Source organism: Anabas testudineus, chromosome 6, assembly GCF_900324465.2.
Source record: "Anabas testudineus chromosome 6, fAnaTes1.2, whole genome shotgun sequence".
NCBI classification, from domain to species: domain Eukaryota; kingdom Metazoa; phylum Chordata; class Actinopteri; order Anabantiformes; family Anabantidae; genus Anabas; species Anabas testudineus.
This window is the reverse complement of record NC_046615.1, coordinates 4,938,690-4,954,645: the sequence shown is the minus strand read 5'-3', so window position 1 is coordinate 4,954,645 and position 15,956 is coordinate 4,938,690. Positions and strand designations below refer to the sequence as shown.

The following is a 15,956-nucleotide window of genomic DNA, read 5'->3' as shown; positions in this document are numbered from 1 at the left end:
TCTGTTTGTTTTTTTTACTTGTTTTTTTTTTTTTTCTGGCTGCAAAATAGAATAGAAAGAATAGAATAAAACCAGGTTTATTGGGCTTGTATGCTTTTATATAATAAGGATTTGCTTCTAATCATATGTAACTCTCCAACACAGTAGAGAATACAATATGTTCAGCAGTAAACATGAAACAGACCTTTTAAGATTGGCATAAAGAAAGCTAAATCCAAGGTGCAACAGTCTCAACACATTTCCTTCCTCTACACAGTACTTATTGCCAACAGACATAATGAGAAATGTTTATTAAGTTATCTAACAAAGAGTGTAATAGAATTATGAAGTCATAATTTTATTTTTGGACACTTGGGAGTGCAGAACTGTGTAACCTGTTAGCTGGGCAGGTTTTAAGATTCAGAGGTATATCCTGTGACAGTTGATATATATACCTGATTTCAGCTTACATATTTTTGTTTACTTGACATTACTTTGTAGAAACCTGTTTCCAAAATCAATTAGGTATTTGTCTGTATTTGTTTTTGTCAAAGTCACCATTGTTTTCCCCTGTGTGCCTCCAGATCACCTCATTGAGTTGCTCTGAGTTGGACCTTCATGTAGTAAGGTTTGGGAGTCAGAGTGACCCCATAGACTGGTGTGTAGTCTGGCTCTCCTGCATCCTCAGGCCAGATGAACTTGAACTTCCTCAGCAAAGTCACCGTGATGAGGAAGAGCTCCATACGAGCCAGACCCTCTCCAAGACACATACGAGGACCTGAGACATAAATAGACCTCAGCGTTGTCTAGAACAGTTTGATCAAACCTACTTGTGATTGCTAATGCAGGTGTGATACAATACAATCTGTATAGTTCAGTTTTTTTTATGTCCTTAAGATTTTCACAATACTATTATCACTTAGCTGTGAGGGACTGGACTGACGGGGACCAAACGGGTACAAACAAAAGTATATTTATTTACAAACAAAAGGCAGGGACATGGGGAAACCAAACAAACACTAACAAAGTATCAACACAAAAAGACCCAAAACCACGGTGGATTAGAACTAACAAAAACCAGGAACCGACAGACCAAGTAGCAACCTAAAACAACGCAGGAATGCAGGTAAACAAATATAAAACAACTAAACACACAAATAACTGACTAACTTAACACAGGACTACACAGCACAAAACCGACAGACTAAAAAATACAAAAGTAACAAAAGAAAACTACTGTCGAGGACAAGGCAACACAGGAGCAAACGCCAAAACCAAAAATACAAAGTGACAACAGAAAATCACTGCAGTCGCAGGCAAACAAAACTCACATGTGGGGAAACAGTCCAACAAACAAACGAGGAAGATGATGGACGAACCAGAGTTGCTGAGGACACTATGCAACATGACACACAACACAACGTGACGAACCAGCAGAGAACAAAGGACTGAGGGAAGCTTATAAAACAAAAGGGGAACACAGGTGAAATTAATCAGTCAATTAAGAGTCCATGGGTTGAGTGGAGGTGGAGGTGCAGGAAGGGAGAAAACAAACAGAAGGGGGAGACAAAAATGTCCAAACAGGCAGGTATGAGGCCTGAATCCTGACAGGACCCCCCCGGCAAGGGGCGGATACCAGACGGCCACAAACAAACGAGGACGGGCGGGAGGAGGGAGGCCCGGAGGAGGGCCCGAAACACCAGACCGGGTGGGCGGAGGGAGGCCCGGTGGAGGGACCGGGAGCAGCAGACCAGGAGTGCCTCCGGCGGACGGCCAGGAGGCGGCAAACGGACCAGCAGTGCCTCCGGCGGACGGCCAGGAGGCGGCAAACGGACCAGCAGTGCCTCCGGCGGACGGCCAGGAGGCGGCAAACGGACCAGCAGTGCCTCCGGCGGACGGCCAGGAGGCGGCGAACAGGACTGGAGAGACAACGAACCAGAAGGCGGAGCCTCGGGCGGACGGCCGGGAGGCGACGAACCAGAAGGCGGAGCCTCGGGCGGACGGCCGGGAGGCGACGAACCAGAAGGCGGAGCCTCGGGCGGACGGCCGGGAGGCGACGAACCAGAAGGCGGAGCCTCGGGCGGACGGCCGGGAGGCGGCAGGAGAGCCGCAGACCGAAGAACCTCGGGACTGCGAAGCGGAAGCCGGCTGAGGAGCGCCGGGCGGATGCTCCGGCGTCTGGAGTGCCGGCTGAGGAGCGCCGGGCGGATGCTCCGGCGTCTGGAGTGCCGGCTGAGGAGCGCCGGGCGGATGCGACGGCGTCTGGAGTGCCGGCTGAGGAGCGCCGGGCGGATGCGACGGCGTCTGGAGTGCCGGCTGAGGAGCGCCGGGCGGATGCGACGGCGTCTGGAGTGCCGGCTGAGGAGCGCCGGGCGGATGCGACGGCGTCTGGAGTGCCGGCTGAGGAGAGACGGCGACGGCGGCGGCGGCCTCTGCGTCGACCCGCCTGGGAACCGGACTGGAGCAGTGGCGGCTGCAGGGACCAGATCAGCAGCTGACACCAGAGCAGCGGTGACTGCGGCAATCAAGGTGGCTGCAACTGAAGAGGCAGCTGAGGGACCAGGAACTGAAGAGGCAGCTGAGGGACCAGGAACTGAAGAGGCAGCTGAGGGACCAGGAACTGAAGAGGCAGCTGAGGGACCAGGAACTGAAGAGGCAGCTGAGGGAGCAGGAACTGAAGAGGCAGCTGAGGGACCAGGAACTGAAGAGGCAGCTGAGGGACCAGGAACTGAAGAGGCAGCTGAGGGACCAGGAACTGAAGAGGCAGCTGAGGGACCAGGAACTGAAGAGGCAGCTGAGGGACCAGGAACTGAAGAGGCAGCTGAGGGACCAGGAACTGAAGAGGCAGCTGAGGGACCAGGAACTGAAGAGGCAGCTGAGGGACCAGGAACTGAAGAGGCAGCTGAGGGACCAGGAACTGAAGAGGCAGCTGAGGGACCAGGAACTGAAGAGGCAGCTGAGGGACCAGGAACTGAAGAGGCAGCTGAGGGACCAGGAACTGAAGAGGCAGCTGAGGGACCAGGAACTGAAGAGGCAGCTGAGGGACCAGGAACTGAAGAGGCAGCTGAGGGACCAGGAACTGAAGAGGCAGCTGAGGGACCAGGAACTGAAGAGGCAGCTGAGGGACCAGGAACTGAAGAGGCAGCTGAGGGACCAGGAACGGAAGAGGCAGCTGAGGGACCAGGAACGGAAGAGGCAGCTGAGGGACCAGGAACGGAAGAGGCAGCTGAGGGACCAGGAACGGAAGAGGCAGCTGAGGGACCAGGAACGGAAGAGGCAGCTGAGGGACCAGGAACGGAAGAGGCAGCTGAGGGACCAGGAACGGAAGAGGCAGCTGAGGGACCAGGAACGGAAGAGGCAGCTGAGGGACCAGGAACGGAAGAGGCAGCTGAGGGACCAGGAACGGAAGAGGCAGCTGAGGGACCAGGAACGGAAGAGGCAGCTGAGGGACCAGGAACGGAAGAGGCAGCTGAGGGACCAGGAACGGAAGAGGCAGCTGAGGGACCAGGAACGGAAGAGGCAGCTGAGGGACCAGGAACGGAAGAGGCAGCTGAGGGACCAGGAACGGAAGAGGCAGCTGAGGGACCAGGAACGGAAGAGGCAGCTGAGGGACCAGGAACGGAAGAGGCAGCTGAGGGACCAGGAACGGAAGAGGCAGCTGAGGGACCAGGAACGGAAGAGGCAGCTGAGGGACCAGGAACGGAAGAGGCAGCTGAGGGACCAGGAACGGAAGAGGCAGCTGAGGGACCAGGAACGGAAGAGGCAGCTGAGGGACCAGGAACGGAAGAGGCTGATGAGGGACCAGGAACGGAAGAGGCTGATGAGGGACCAGGAACGGAAGAGGCTGATGAGGGACCAGGAACGGAAGAGGCTGATGAGGCGACAGGAACTGAAGAGGCTGATGAGGCGACAGGAACTGAAGGGGCTGATGAGGCGACAGGAACTGAAGGGGCTGATGAGGCGACAGGAACTGAAGAGGCTGATGAGGCGACAGGAACTGAAGGGGCTGATGAGGCGACAGGAACGGAAGAGGCTGATGAGGCGACAGGAACTGAAGGGGCTGATGAGGCGACAGGAACTGAAGGGGCTGATGAGGCGACAGGAACTGAAGGGGCTGATGAGGCGACAGGAACTGAAGAGGCTGATGAGGCGACAGGAACTGAAGAGGCTGATGAGGCGACAGGAACTGAAGAGGCTGATGAGGCGACAGGAACTGAGAGGCTGATGAGGCGACAGGAACTGAAGAGGCTGATGAGGCGACAGGAACTGAAGAGGCTGATGAGGCGACAGGAACTGAAGAGGCTGATGAGGCGACAGGAACTGAAGAGGCTGATGAGGCGACAGGAACTGAAGAGGCTGATGAGGCGACAGGAACTGAAGAGGCTGATGCGGCAGCAACGGCTGCGACGAGGGCCGCCGCGGGGCCAACAAAAGCCGCAGCGGCTGCACAACAAACGCTAGCAGCATGGGCTGCGGGGCCATCACCAGCAGCATGGGCTGCATGAGCAGGACAAACAAAAGCAGCATCGGCTGCAGGACCAACTAAAGCAGCTTCGGCTGCAGAACAAACAAAATCCGCAGCATCGGCTGCAGGACCAGGACAGACAAAAGCAGCATCGGCTGCAGGACCAACTAAAGCAGCATCGGCTGCAGGACCAGGACAAACAAGAGCCGTAGTATCGGCTGCAGGACCAGGACAAACAAAAACCGCAGCATCGGCTGCAGGACCTCTAACTGAGGCAGCATCAGTTGTACCACCAAATAAAACAGTATTGGCTGCACCCCTAGCAAGAACTGGCGCACAAACCTGGACTGAGCCCCGGGCTGCTGTGGCAACTGCACCCGGAGCCACATACACTGCCGACACAGGAGCCTGGGAGGCCCTCCGTCGCTGACGGGGACGTCGGCGCTTGCTGTGAACGGTAGTCTCTGGGGTCTCCACCCGTAGAGCAAGACGAGAACCCCAGTAAGGGGAAAGGTGAGGTTCACATGAGGTGGGTGACTGGCTCACTAACACACCACACCGGAGATCTAGCTCTGGAGCCGACTGAGCCTTCAGCTCTGCATATACTGTGCGAGCTTCTTCAGGGCTCAGAGCAACAGGGGTTAGTGGGTCAGGAGAGGTGACTGGCGGAACCGGTGACGTACTGGGTGAGTGACTGGCAATGGAGGACTGAATGGGTGGGGGAGCCGACAAAAACCGTTCCCTGGCCGAAATCAGACGTGCCATCATGGCGTCTTCCAAGTGTCGAAACTCGACATATTTTAGCAGGTACTCCTTATCCCTGAAAGCCCTGATTGATGCCCTACACATGGCCTCCACACACGCCAACGTGTCAGCCATGTCCACACACCGTAGTACATATGCTGAGCTGCTATGGAGGTCTAAATACTCATCCCTCAGGATGTCTTCATAAACACCGTAGTGCATGAAAGACGGACAGGGAGGGAGGACGGTGCGACCAGTGGTGGAATTGCGTGATTCCATGGTCGCTTTTGGCTGGTTCGTTCTGTGAGGGACTGGACTGACGGGGACCAAACGGGTACAAACAAAAGTATATTTATTTACAAACAAAAGGCAGGGACACGGGGAAACCAAACAAACACTAACAAAGTATCAACACAAAAAGACCCAAAACCACGGTGGATTAGAACTAACAAAAACCAGGAACCGACAGACCAAGTAGCAACCTAAAACAACGCAGGAATGCAGGTAAACAAATATAAAACAACTAAACACACAAATAACTGACTAACTTAACACAGGACTACACAGCACAAAACCGACAGACTAAAAAATACAAAAGTAACAAAAGAAAACTACTGTCGAGGACAAGGCAACACAGGAGCAAACGCCAAAACCAAAAATACAAAGTGACAACAGAAAATCACTGCAGTCGCAGGCAAACAAAACTCACATGTGGGGAAACAGTCCAACAAACAAACGAGGAAGATGATGGACGAACCAGAGTTGCTGAGGACACTATGCAACATGACACACAACACAACGTGACGAACCAGCAGAGAACAAAGGACTGAGGGAAGCTTATAAAACAAAAGGGGAACACAGGTGAAATTAATCAGTCAATTAAGAGTCCATGGGTTGAGTGGAGGTGGAGGTGCAGGAAGGGAGAAAACAAACAGAAGGGGGAGACAAAAATGTCCAAACAGGCAGGTATGAGGCCTGAATCCTGACACTTAGTACTTTAAAATGTACTGTATGTAAGACAGAAAAAGTGTGGGATTATTACCACTAATTAATATTTAATTAATTTCTTTTTGTTGATTTATTGTCTTTCTGTGAAAAGATTGTGCTAGAATAGTTTCACACAGGAGAAATTTTGGTGCAAATTTTGAACTTGCACCAAAATTATATTTAAGTTCTGTTTCATATCTGTTTTTAATAGGAGAATATAAAGTTAACTTGCAGTTACTGTGAAAATATCACTGTTTGATCCTATGATATCAGGTTTGTGTTTTCAGTTGCCCCCAGGAGAGTTTCAGCTGTGCGAAGGAGAAAAGGTACAATTTCAGGGGTTCCTATTAAACCTTCAGAGAAAAATGTACCTGCAGAGAAGGGCATGAAGGCCTCAGGTTTAACAAACTCTCCCTGGTCATTGAGGAAGTTTTCAGGGTTGAATTCATGTGGGAATTTCCATTGTCCTTCTTCATTCAGCACTGATGTCAGGTTAGGAATAATCATTGTACCCTGGGGGGAAAAGGGGCATAGAGGTAGACAGAAAACATTAGTATAATTCTAAGAGGCTAATCTGTTACCTTCATTTAAAACACCAAATGAAGCATTTGTGTGAATTAGTATTCACAGTTTCACAGCGTTGTTATGGGTTTGTTGTCCTTCCTGTGCTTCCAGCACTGATACAAATGGTTTCCACAATGAGGTTTATTACCAAATTGCTCAACTTTGTTCCAATTTTTGAACAAACAACACAGGTTGCTTCTTACCTTGGGAATAGAATATCCCATCAGTTCTGTGTCTTTGGTCGTGCAGTGAAAGACGCTGAGTGGAACAGTGTTGGCTATCCTCTGCACTTCATGGATCACAGCCTGGATGAAGTATGACAAATATGTTTTGTCAAGAACAACGTCAATACTCAAATATAAAGACTTTATTTATTCAAAGCATTACTCAGAAGAGCATGTACATGTTCAAATATTTATACTAAAGTACAAATAGTCTAAGACACTGTTTTTTCTGGGAATCAATCTGAGTGAGTTACTGATAAATAAAAAAAAGACAAACTGTATAAAAAGTTAAATGCTAAGTTAAGTGCTAAAGGGTTTTCTAATAATCAGTTGTCCTATTAAATTAATAAACTTGGCCATTTGCAATATTAACAGTGTCACATTGTATTTCTGTATTTCATTGTATTTTATTAAGCTGATGTTCAATCAGTTTTCTTTCAAAAACATGATCGCTTTTACAGTTAGGTAAGGTCCAGAAGTATTAGGACAATGACAGAACCTATCAAAATGTGATAAAATAGCAGACTTTCAGCTTTATTTTATAAGGTTTCGCAATATATACTATAAAAATAAAATATATAACATTTATCATTTACGGATCACAGCCATGTGAGACAGAGTACCTCCATTTTTAGGGACTTGATTGTTTTAATTTAAATCCTTTGTGGTGCTGTATAAAGGCAAAATCATAAAATCTCGAAACCTAACTGTATGTGACTCCAAACCTTTGACTAGTAGTGTATAGGTTTTAACTGTTATGAGAAATCCTTATTATTACATACCTGCACGTAAGGCATGTTGTGTCTGTCATCAAAACCGACCCACTCTTTCCCCTCTAACACCTTGTCTATTTCCTGCTGACAGCGCTCTGAGAATTACAGAAAGGGGAGAATGTAGCAGATCGAGTAATGTGATACAGATGGAATATTTATAACCCATATTTACACATGCAGACATACCTTGTATATGAGGGTTGGTCATAAGGTAGAGGAAACCAGTGAGCAGGGTGTTAGAGGTAGTGTCAGTTCCAGCAAAGTGAAGATCTAGAGCGTACATAATGAGTTGTTCTTCTGAAAATGAAGAACCATCACTGCCTCTCTAGAAAGACAACAGTAATTGTAATAAGACAAACAAATATAAAATTTTTTATTTGAATAATATATAATATTATGAAAAAAGTGTCTCATCTCTGTGACTGATAAATGATCACACAGCAGACTATATTGTGACACTGTGATTATCAATTTATAAGTTACATTATAAAGCAGTGGTTTCCAATGTGAGGACTTGAGATAAGTCTAAGGGTCTATTCTTTGTTATTTTCACCAACCTTTGCCTTCTGAGAAATCTGGACAATTATACTTAATTTGGCCTCACAGTCACTTCAAAGTGAGATGTTTAGGGATGAAATGGGTCATTTGTGGAACCGTTAACAAACCTGTGACAGCAATCTGAAACTAGAATCAAAAGTAGACTCTGCTTTTTAAATACTGTAAAATCACACACTGAAATGTACAGGGGGCAGATCAACGTAACGAAGTAACATGTACATTATTTCCAACTGAAAATGAAGCTGTAGTTAAGTAGAAGTAAAAGGTTAAATAATAATACTAAAGTATCTCAATACTGTACATAAATACAGAACTTCTCCTACTGCATAAACACACACTCACCTTATCCAGTTCATCCAGATAGCAGTCAACAAAGTCGCGTGGTTCTCCAGGGACTCTGGTTTTCTTGTGCTCAGTCACCAAACGATTTGCAAGGCTCTGACAAGTCTGACAAACATGACAACATGTGTGTTAATTGACTTGTTTGTCTTTTCTTTTCACTAACAAAGTGTACTGTATATGCATTGGTTATAATACCTGTGAGAAACAATAGCCATTACACCATTTATGTTGATATCATCTTTTTTCTCTTTTGCTCCCATCGTGTTCATTTATTCCCCATTTTTTATCAAATTAGGTCAAGTGAACATACCTCAGCATTCTTAAAGGCCTTAGTGAAGGGGAGTGGCAGCTTACGAACAATGGGAACAGAGTCATAAAGCTGTAAAGACAGATCAAGACTTTATTTAAACAGATAATTTTATCCTCAGATATGTGACTTGAAGTGGAACAGATAATATGTACAAGTACTGCTGGGTGTAGTTAAGTTCATTTGCAATCTAAAACTGGGTTTTTAGTTTTAAAATAATTGATACAATATAACTACTTAAAAAAGTGCCTTCATTTTCATCTTCTGCTGACATTAAGTCAGTTTGTACCCATACTCACTCTCAGACCTTGTTGATATTCAGAAACTAGAACTTACTCACCATGGTCCATGGTCCATTAGTGATCTTGGCATTCTCTGTGAAGCAGCGAACAATCACTCTGATGAACTCATCATCATACTCGTAGCGTGTCCCAAACAGAACCTGGCAGATGATGTTAGAGGCTGCATTATGAAACATAACCTGTGGGGTCAGGCTTTTACCTGTAAGAGATAGATTATTATTATTATTATTATTATTATTATTATTATTATTATTATTATTATTATTATTGTAGACTTTCACACAACATTACATGTATACAAAGGAACATTACAGATTACATACCAATGCTCTTTTCCAGTGTATTAATGATGTGTTTTATCTCTCCATGAATCCTCTCCTCCATGGAATTTTTCCCCAGACCAAAGTTCCTCAAAGTCATCAGAGCAAAACGACGATGCTCCCTCCAGCTAGGGCCATAATCTGCTAGAATCACTCCTACGAGAGGTGTGTTGACACAGAGATCGTACAGTATAAGTTTAAGGTTAATCTTTTGTAACATTTTGTCAAAGCTTTGCTGTCTAGTGTAATGTCTGAAAGTCAGGTAAAATCTGGTTGCACATGGATGACTGCTGTTATCCAGGCAAGGAGGAGGCATAGGGGAATGAATGTGAAAATGATGTGACATGCTCCGTGCTCTTTTACTATTTGAGCCCGATGAATCCTGATATTGTCAACAAGAATTCGGATAGTATTGCATCTGCTTGTATTTGTGCATATTTCCAAAAAATAATAATAAGTCTGAAAAAACATGGTATAAACAACAACAGCACCAGTTAGTTGAGGCCTGCAATGGTAGTGCAGTAATAATAACAATAAAAATAAGAGTGTTATCCTCAGCTTTTAGCTAAAGTCTTTGTGAATTAAACACACAGTTGTTGTATTACCAGAACAATAGCTGCCCTTGTTTCTAAAAGCAGGGGAGTGGTGCAGTGAACCTCCGAACATGAGGAACAGAAACTCTCACTCCTCCACTTCACTCTCATATGATCATACATTTTATGCCCTTTGGCTTATCATGACTCCTCTACCTTTCCTCTTGGTGATGTCATTGACAAACAGGTCTTGGGGTCGTCCAGAGAAATCATTTGCCTTGGTCATTAGAGCCTCCTTTATGACGTTCATTCCATTGATGACTACAGCTGGTTTGGGTCCAATGAACAGACTGTAAACATTTCCATACGACTTCCTCAGCTGGGAGGGAACAAGATAACACGTCACTTTTAGAAACACATGCAACAAAAAAAATGCAAAAAGTTGTAAGAAATAAATCTTTATTAATGCAGCATAGTAAAACATAAAAAAATAAAGTTACTAAAACATACTGAAGAGCTGTTTTATAAGTGTGCCTTCATCTTTTTAAGTGGACATTCCAATATTTAAGGGCCCTGATTGAAGTCCTTGATATCCCTGAAACATCTAAAGAACTTGAGGCAATAAAAGGTCAGAAAGGCAACTTGGAGCAGTCATCTCATGACTTTAACAGTTACCACTAACAGTAACCAGTAAAATGTTTGATCTTGACACATAGCAGTGGTCATTATGTTTAGAGATTGCCAAACACAGAGCTTGTGGTTATTTGGATATAAAGTTAGATTTGGTTCTAATTGCCCTCTGGACTTATAGAGTTTAATCTTCTTTGTACTGTTAATTAATTTCAATTTATATTGTGAAAACTCAACAGCTATTTCTCTTTTTGTCTTGAATATTTAAAAATAATGAACTCTGTAGACGACACTGTCTCTCCCAGACACTGTTTCTGTAAAACCACGTTGCTGTTTCAAGAAATTATTTTTTTTAACATTAACTTAATCACTAAACTAATCACAAACATTCAAATAAATGAAGAATTAATTTTTTTTCAAACAGGGTGAGATTCGGTGTGAATGCTCTATTGTAGACTGAAATTAATACTAGATCACAAAGCACTGGTTTATGAAGATCTGCCATTTTACACTCTATGGGTGTATGACACAAAATTCCCTATTTGCATGACCTGGGCATGGTCCAAGTACACAGGCAGTCAACTTTGTACAGATAATGACACCGTATTGTGTAATCACATGGAAACAGTACAAGTGCTGTTGTGAATACTCTGTTCATAGAAATATATCATACATTGAAAAGATTTAAAATCTGATTTTACACCATTAGGTTTTTTTCATAGTGAAGCAACATGTTCTTACCTTCTCAAAGTCCTTCAGTGGGTTCTCTAAGCTCAGGTTCAAAATATTTCCAAGTACAGGCAGAATAGGGGGTCCTGGTGGAAAGTTCTTGGGCCTTTTGGATTTGAATTGAAGGATGATGAACCAAACACAGAGCCATAGCAGGATGATTGTAGCAAACATGGTGGGTTGAATTGTACTGAACTTAGCTGAACTCGAGTGACTCGTTGACTGTATTGCTTTAAAACAGAGGCTCAGCTCTTAGCCCTGCCCCTTTCTGGAGCGTACTTTGTTCTATGTATGAAAGGTGAATGAGAACAAACAGACAGGTGAATCACTTTAAGAGACACAATTAGATTTTAGACTTAGAAAAAACGCTGTGATGACAAGTAGACGGTAATTTAATATACTGTATTTGTCCATAATCAACAAAAAACAGAAAACCAACAGGGACATTAAGGCCTGAAGCTCAGGTCTTGTCTGACCCAGGTTCTGTCTAATTTATGTGTGTGATAGAGTAACATCCACATAAATGCCAAAACTCAGCATTTTCCAGCACATTTTTGTCCAGAGCATCACACTGCCTCTGCCAACTTCCTTCCCTCCCAATGCATCCCTACTTATCCCTGGGTAAAAGTCGCACATACACTTAGCATTCACATGATGTAAAATAATTGCTTTGGGAGATTCAGTTGTTGATTCTGTTGTGATCACACCAGGTTAGGATCAAGGTAAAGTTGTTATTTATCATAAATAATTACCTAAAATCCAAATATACAATGGTAGTTTGCAAGTGAGTTATGCTGAGGGAACCTTTTACTAATAACAGCCTTGGTGGTGTTTTTCTGTCTTTGGCACAATAACCTGACATTAGTTTTACTTGAAGACAAGCTAAAACACAGTTTGTTTGACTAATTCCACTGTCTTTCGATCTGCGTTATATGAGCTTGGGTCTAGAGAAGTTGGTGGTGCAAAGAATTTATGCATGACCTCTTGGATGCATTAAATGACAACAAAATACCCTGGGCCCATGTAGCATAATAGTTTTCATACAGTGCCAGATCTTGTAGGTCACACCCATTGGAAAAACAGTGGTTTCAATCTTTAGCCTTTAGCCGCTGTGATTTTTTGGGAATCACTGAATTTACACGATACATGAAAGATCTAAACTCTTTGCAATACTTTGCTCATAAATTTTCATCTTGAACTGATTGAGAATTCTTTCACAAGGTTTAACACAAAGTGAGTGCCTTCATGTACACTTATACCCAATTAAATTTATATCAGTTACATTTCAAAGTATGAAATGTAATTTCAAACAAATCAATGAGTTCTCAAAATTAAACAAGAATTACATTGTAAATATTGTTGACACATTTTATTAGCTGATGTCCCTATCAGTAGGGCAATATCAGTTGTCATCATTACGATTTGTGTGATATGGTTAAGATTTACTTAAAGACAGGCACACAACAAGCTGGTTAGGTTTTAGGAAAGATTGTGGTTTGGTCTAAAGTGAGTACTGTGGTGCTTGCTTAGGGTTAATGGGACTTTCTTCTGTTGCCCCATTAGGTTTCTAGGCCACTACATGGCTTTATTAGTTTAATATAAACATTGTTTTAGTGCTCTTGCTGAAACTTTTGATATGTTTACATGATTATGCAAGCAGAATACAATACACCAATCATTCATGACACTGAAGCCACTGATAGGTGAACTGAACAACACTTGTCTTGTTACAATGGCACCGGTCAAGGGCTGAGATATTTTAAGCAGCAACTGAAAAGTGTAAGGAATGATGTTGGCAAGGACCAAATTATGATAGACAACTAGACAACTGTGTCAAAACATCTCCAGTACGTCAAATCATGTTCCCAAGTGTGTGTCCACAGTGGGCATATAACAATAGCACAAACACCCACACCTCTTATTTTCGTGGAGTTATTTCCTGCTTGTGTTCATCTGGGTCAGTCTCCATTATGTTGGCTGTGTGCCTGCAGATCACCTCACTGAGTTGCTCTGAGTTGGACCTTCATGTAGTAAGGTTTGGGAGTCTGAGTGATCCCATAGACGGGGGTGTAGTCTGGAAATTAAGAAAAAGGACGTAGAGGTAGACATTTGTACTATGTAACAAACAGTATAGCTTTCTGTTGGAAAATTGAACATGTTGCAGAAATCAATCAAATTCATGTTGCCTTTTATTTTTATTTTTTTTACTTTTTTACTTTTACTCTTTTTTCAGATAAAATACAAAACACTTTACTTTGGCACCAGATGGTCTTAAGAGTAGGCTATAGACACATTTGGTCTTCCAGGCAGGGTTCTGACAGTCAGGTCAATTTGGATCAGAATACCATTTCCTGTACTACGCAAATTACATTATAGTAGAAAAAGATTGGAAGCCATGCAATTTTTCAGCAGTGAGGAACTGTTTGGAAAAGAGATTTTAGTTTTTATAACCAGACTCTCAGAGAAGATTAAATGTGCTGGATGAATCTGGAGCAGAAGTGGACAATTCTACTGTTTCCCTTGATCAGGTGTGTTCAGTCAGTCAGAAACTGGAAGATACCAATTGACTTAGTCGTCCCCCACTGCACCATCATCTGATATGATATCTTCTGGTTTCTGATTGACTGGACACTGGTCTAGAGATAAAACTGTGTGGTGCACAGCACAAAGAGGAGAAAGTGGAACATGCACATGCAGTACTGAGACACAGGGACATTGCAGGAAAGGTGCGGTCTAAGTACATCACAAAGCAACAGCAGCTGAGGTTAAAGGAGGAAGTGTCTGTGAGGAAAAAACGGCTACTCTGTGCTTTTACCACAACACTTTCAATATAAACAGTTAAAATAAAGTGTTTATGTTACAATGCAATTTATCAGGAATGCATGATGTATGTCTGTGCTCAGGGCCATAATCTGCCAGAACCACTCCCCCAAGAGGTGTTAAATGTTAACATAAAGAGCAGATTGTGTAAACATTGCACATCATATAATATGTTTTTTAATTTGTGTGATCCATGCTGTTTGTTTCAGGAACTCATCTACTCTCAATATGGCTTTATTTAGTTTCAAACCTGAAACATAACTGTATTAAACTTTTGATTTAAATCTAATTAAGATACAGTCTATTTCACCTTATGCTAGAGGCAAAAAGTACATTTCTGTGTCACTAGTGCCTCACTCGAAGCAGAAAAAGATTAGATTAGGTTTGTAGTGTATTAGCTGGAAGACTCAGCTGAGGGGGAAGGAAAGCAGCTGCTGTAAGGTGCAGGACTACGTAGCTTTGCATTTAGTGCTGGATGTGAATTATGGGGTGATTTAGGTGAGGATGTAGAGAACTAACTGCGGTGCTGAGCCACAGCAACAACACACAGACTTCCTATTTCCCCAAACAAAACTACACAATCATTTATCTATTTTAGAAAAATTGTCCATATTAATTAAAGTAAGTAATTTTTTAGTTTTACGATGCATCTAGAAGGTATTATACAGACAGGTGTATGCCTTTCCAAGTCATGTCCAGTCAGCTGAATTTCCCACAGGTGGACACCGAAGAAGTTGTAGAAACATCTTAAGGATGATCAGTGGAAACAGGATTCACCAGAGCTCAATTTTAAGTGTCATGGGAAAGACTGTGAAACACTGCAGATTTTATGGATGTAAAGATGCCCGTACCAAATGTGCAACTCTTCCTTCTCTTGTGCTGGTTTTTAAGGGCCGTGTCTCTGGGAGAGTGGCAGCACCACAGATTTCTGCAGCTTTTTTTTTTTTTCTGGTAAAAAACATCACATCATGTGGTCATAGACTGATTGAATGGGCAGCTACCAGATGTTCATTCACTGTAACATCTGGACCACGATATTAGCTGAGTGGCAGATCCCACCCACATTTTGTGTCGATGACAACCAAATCAAGTATCTCTGTTGTCAAAATGTATCATCTGTGACACAGTGACGCGAGAAAATAGCTGACAACAAATTGGAGGTGGATTCATGTATTGATGTTTTTACTACAATCTACAGACACATGAATGCTGGAAGCACTGTATAGCTGAAAAGGTTTTTCCCCCTTTCTGTTGTTAATTTGTTTTTTTGCATTTTAGAAACCATACAGTAAAATGTCATCGAGAGACCTTATTTTGAACAAATGTAGTTTATTATCGTATCCTGATAATTACTGATATTTATTTAAATATATATATATATATTTAATATTAAAAGAAAAGTACTACACCATTTACTGCAGTTTGTTTTTCGCAGTATAGTAAAAAATAAGACTCTACCTATAATTTCTACCTCAGGTGTTTGGTTCTTGTTTTCATCCTTTCCTAGCTCTCTGCACCCTGTACTCTATACTGTGTTAAAAATCCTAATGAAAAATCTGATTTAATGTGGTAATAAAGACAAACAAATCTTAAACTGCACTATGGCAAACCTTTTTATGCAGATATCTTGAAGTGAAATCTGCAACCTGTGTCCTATCATGTCTTTTCTACCTTTTCTC

At 43.3% G+C, this 15,956-nt stretch overlaps 1 protein-coding gene across 1 annotated transcript; it reads right to left on the bottom strand.

Annotated features, from left to right (window-relative positions):
• Nucleotides 1–2: 2 nt before the first annotated feature.
• Nucleotides 3–11,703, bottom strand: LOC113165641 (cytochrome P450 2F2-like). Its single transcript, XM_026365319.1, has 11 exons — nt 11,470–11,703; nt 10,315–10,477; nt 9,569–9,721; nt 9,284–9,444; nt 8,947–9,015; nt 8,637–8,741; nt 7,923–8,061; nt 7,746–7,831; nt 6,943–7,044; nt 6,547–6,688; nt 3–757 (listed from the first exon to the last, which is right to left on the bottom strand). The coding sequence occupies exons 1-11, from the start codon at nt 11,629–11,631 to the stop codon at nt 570–572; spliced, it is 1,470 nt and encodes a 489-aa protein (XP_026221104.1). The 5' UTR covers nt 11,632–11,703; the 3' UTR covers nt 3–569.
• Nucleotides 11,704–15,956: the final 4,253 nt, after the last annotated feature.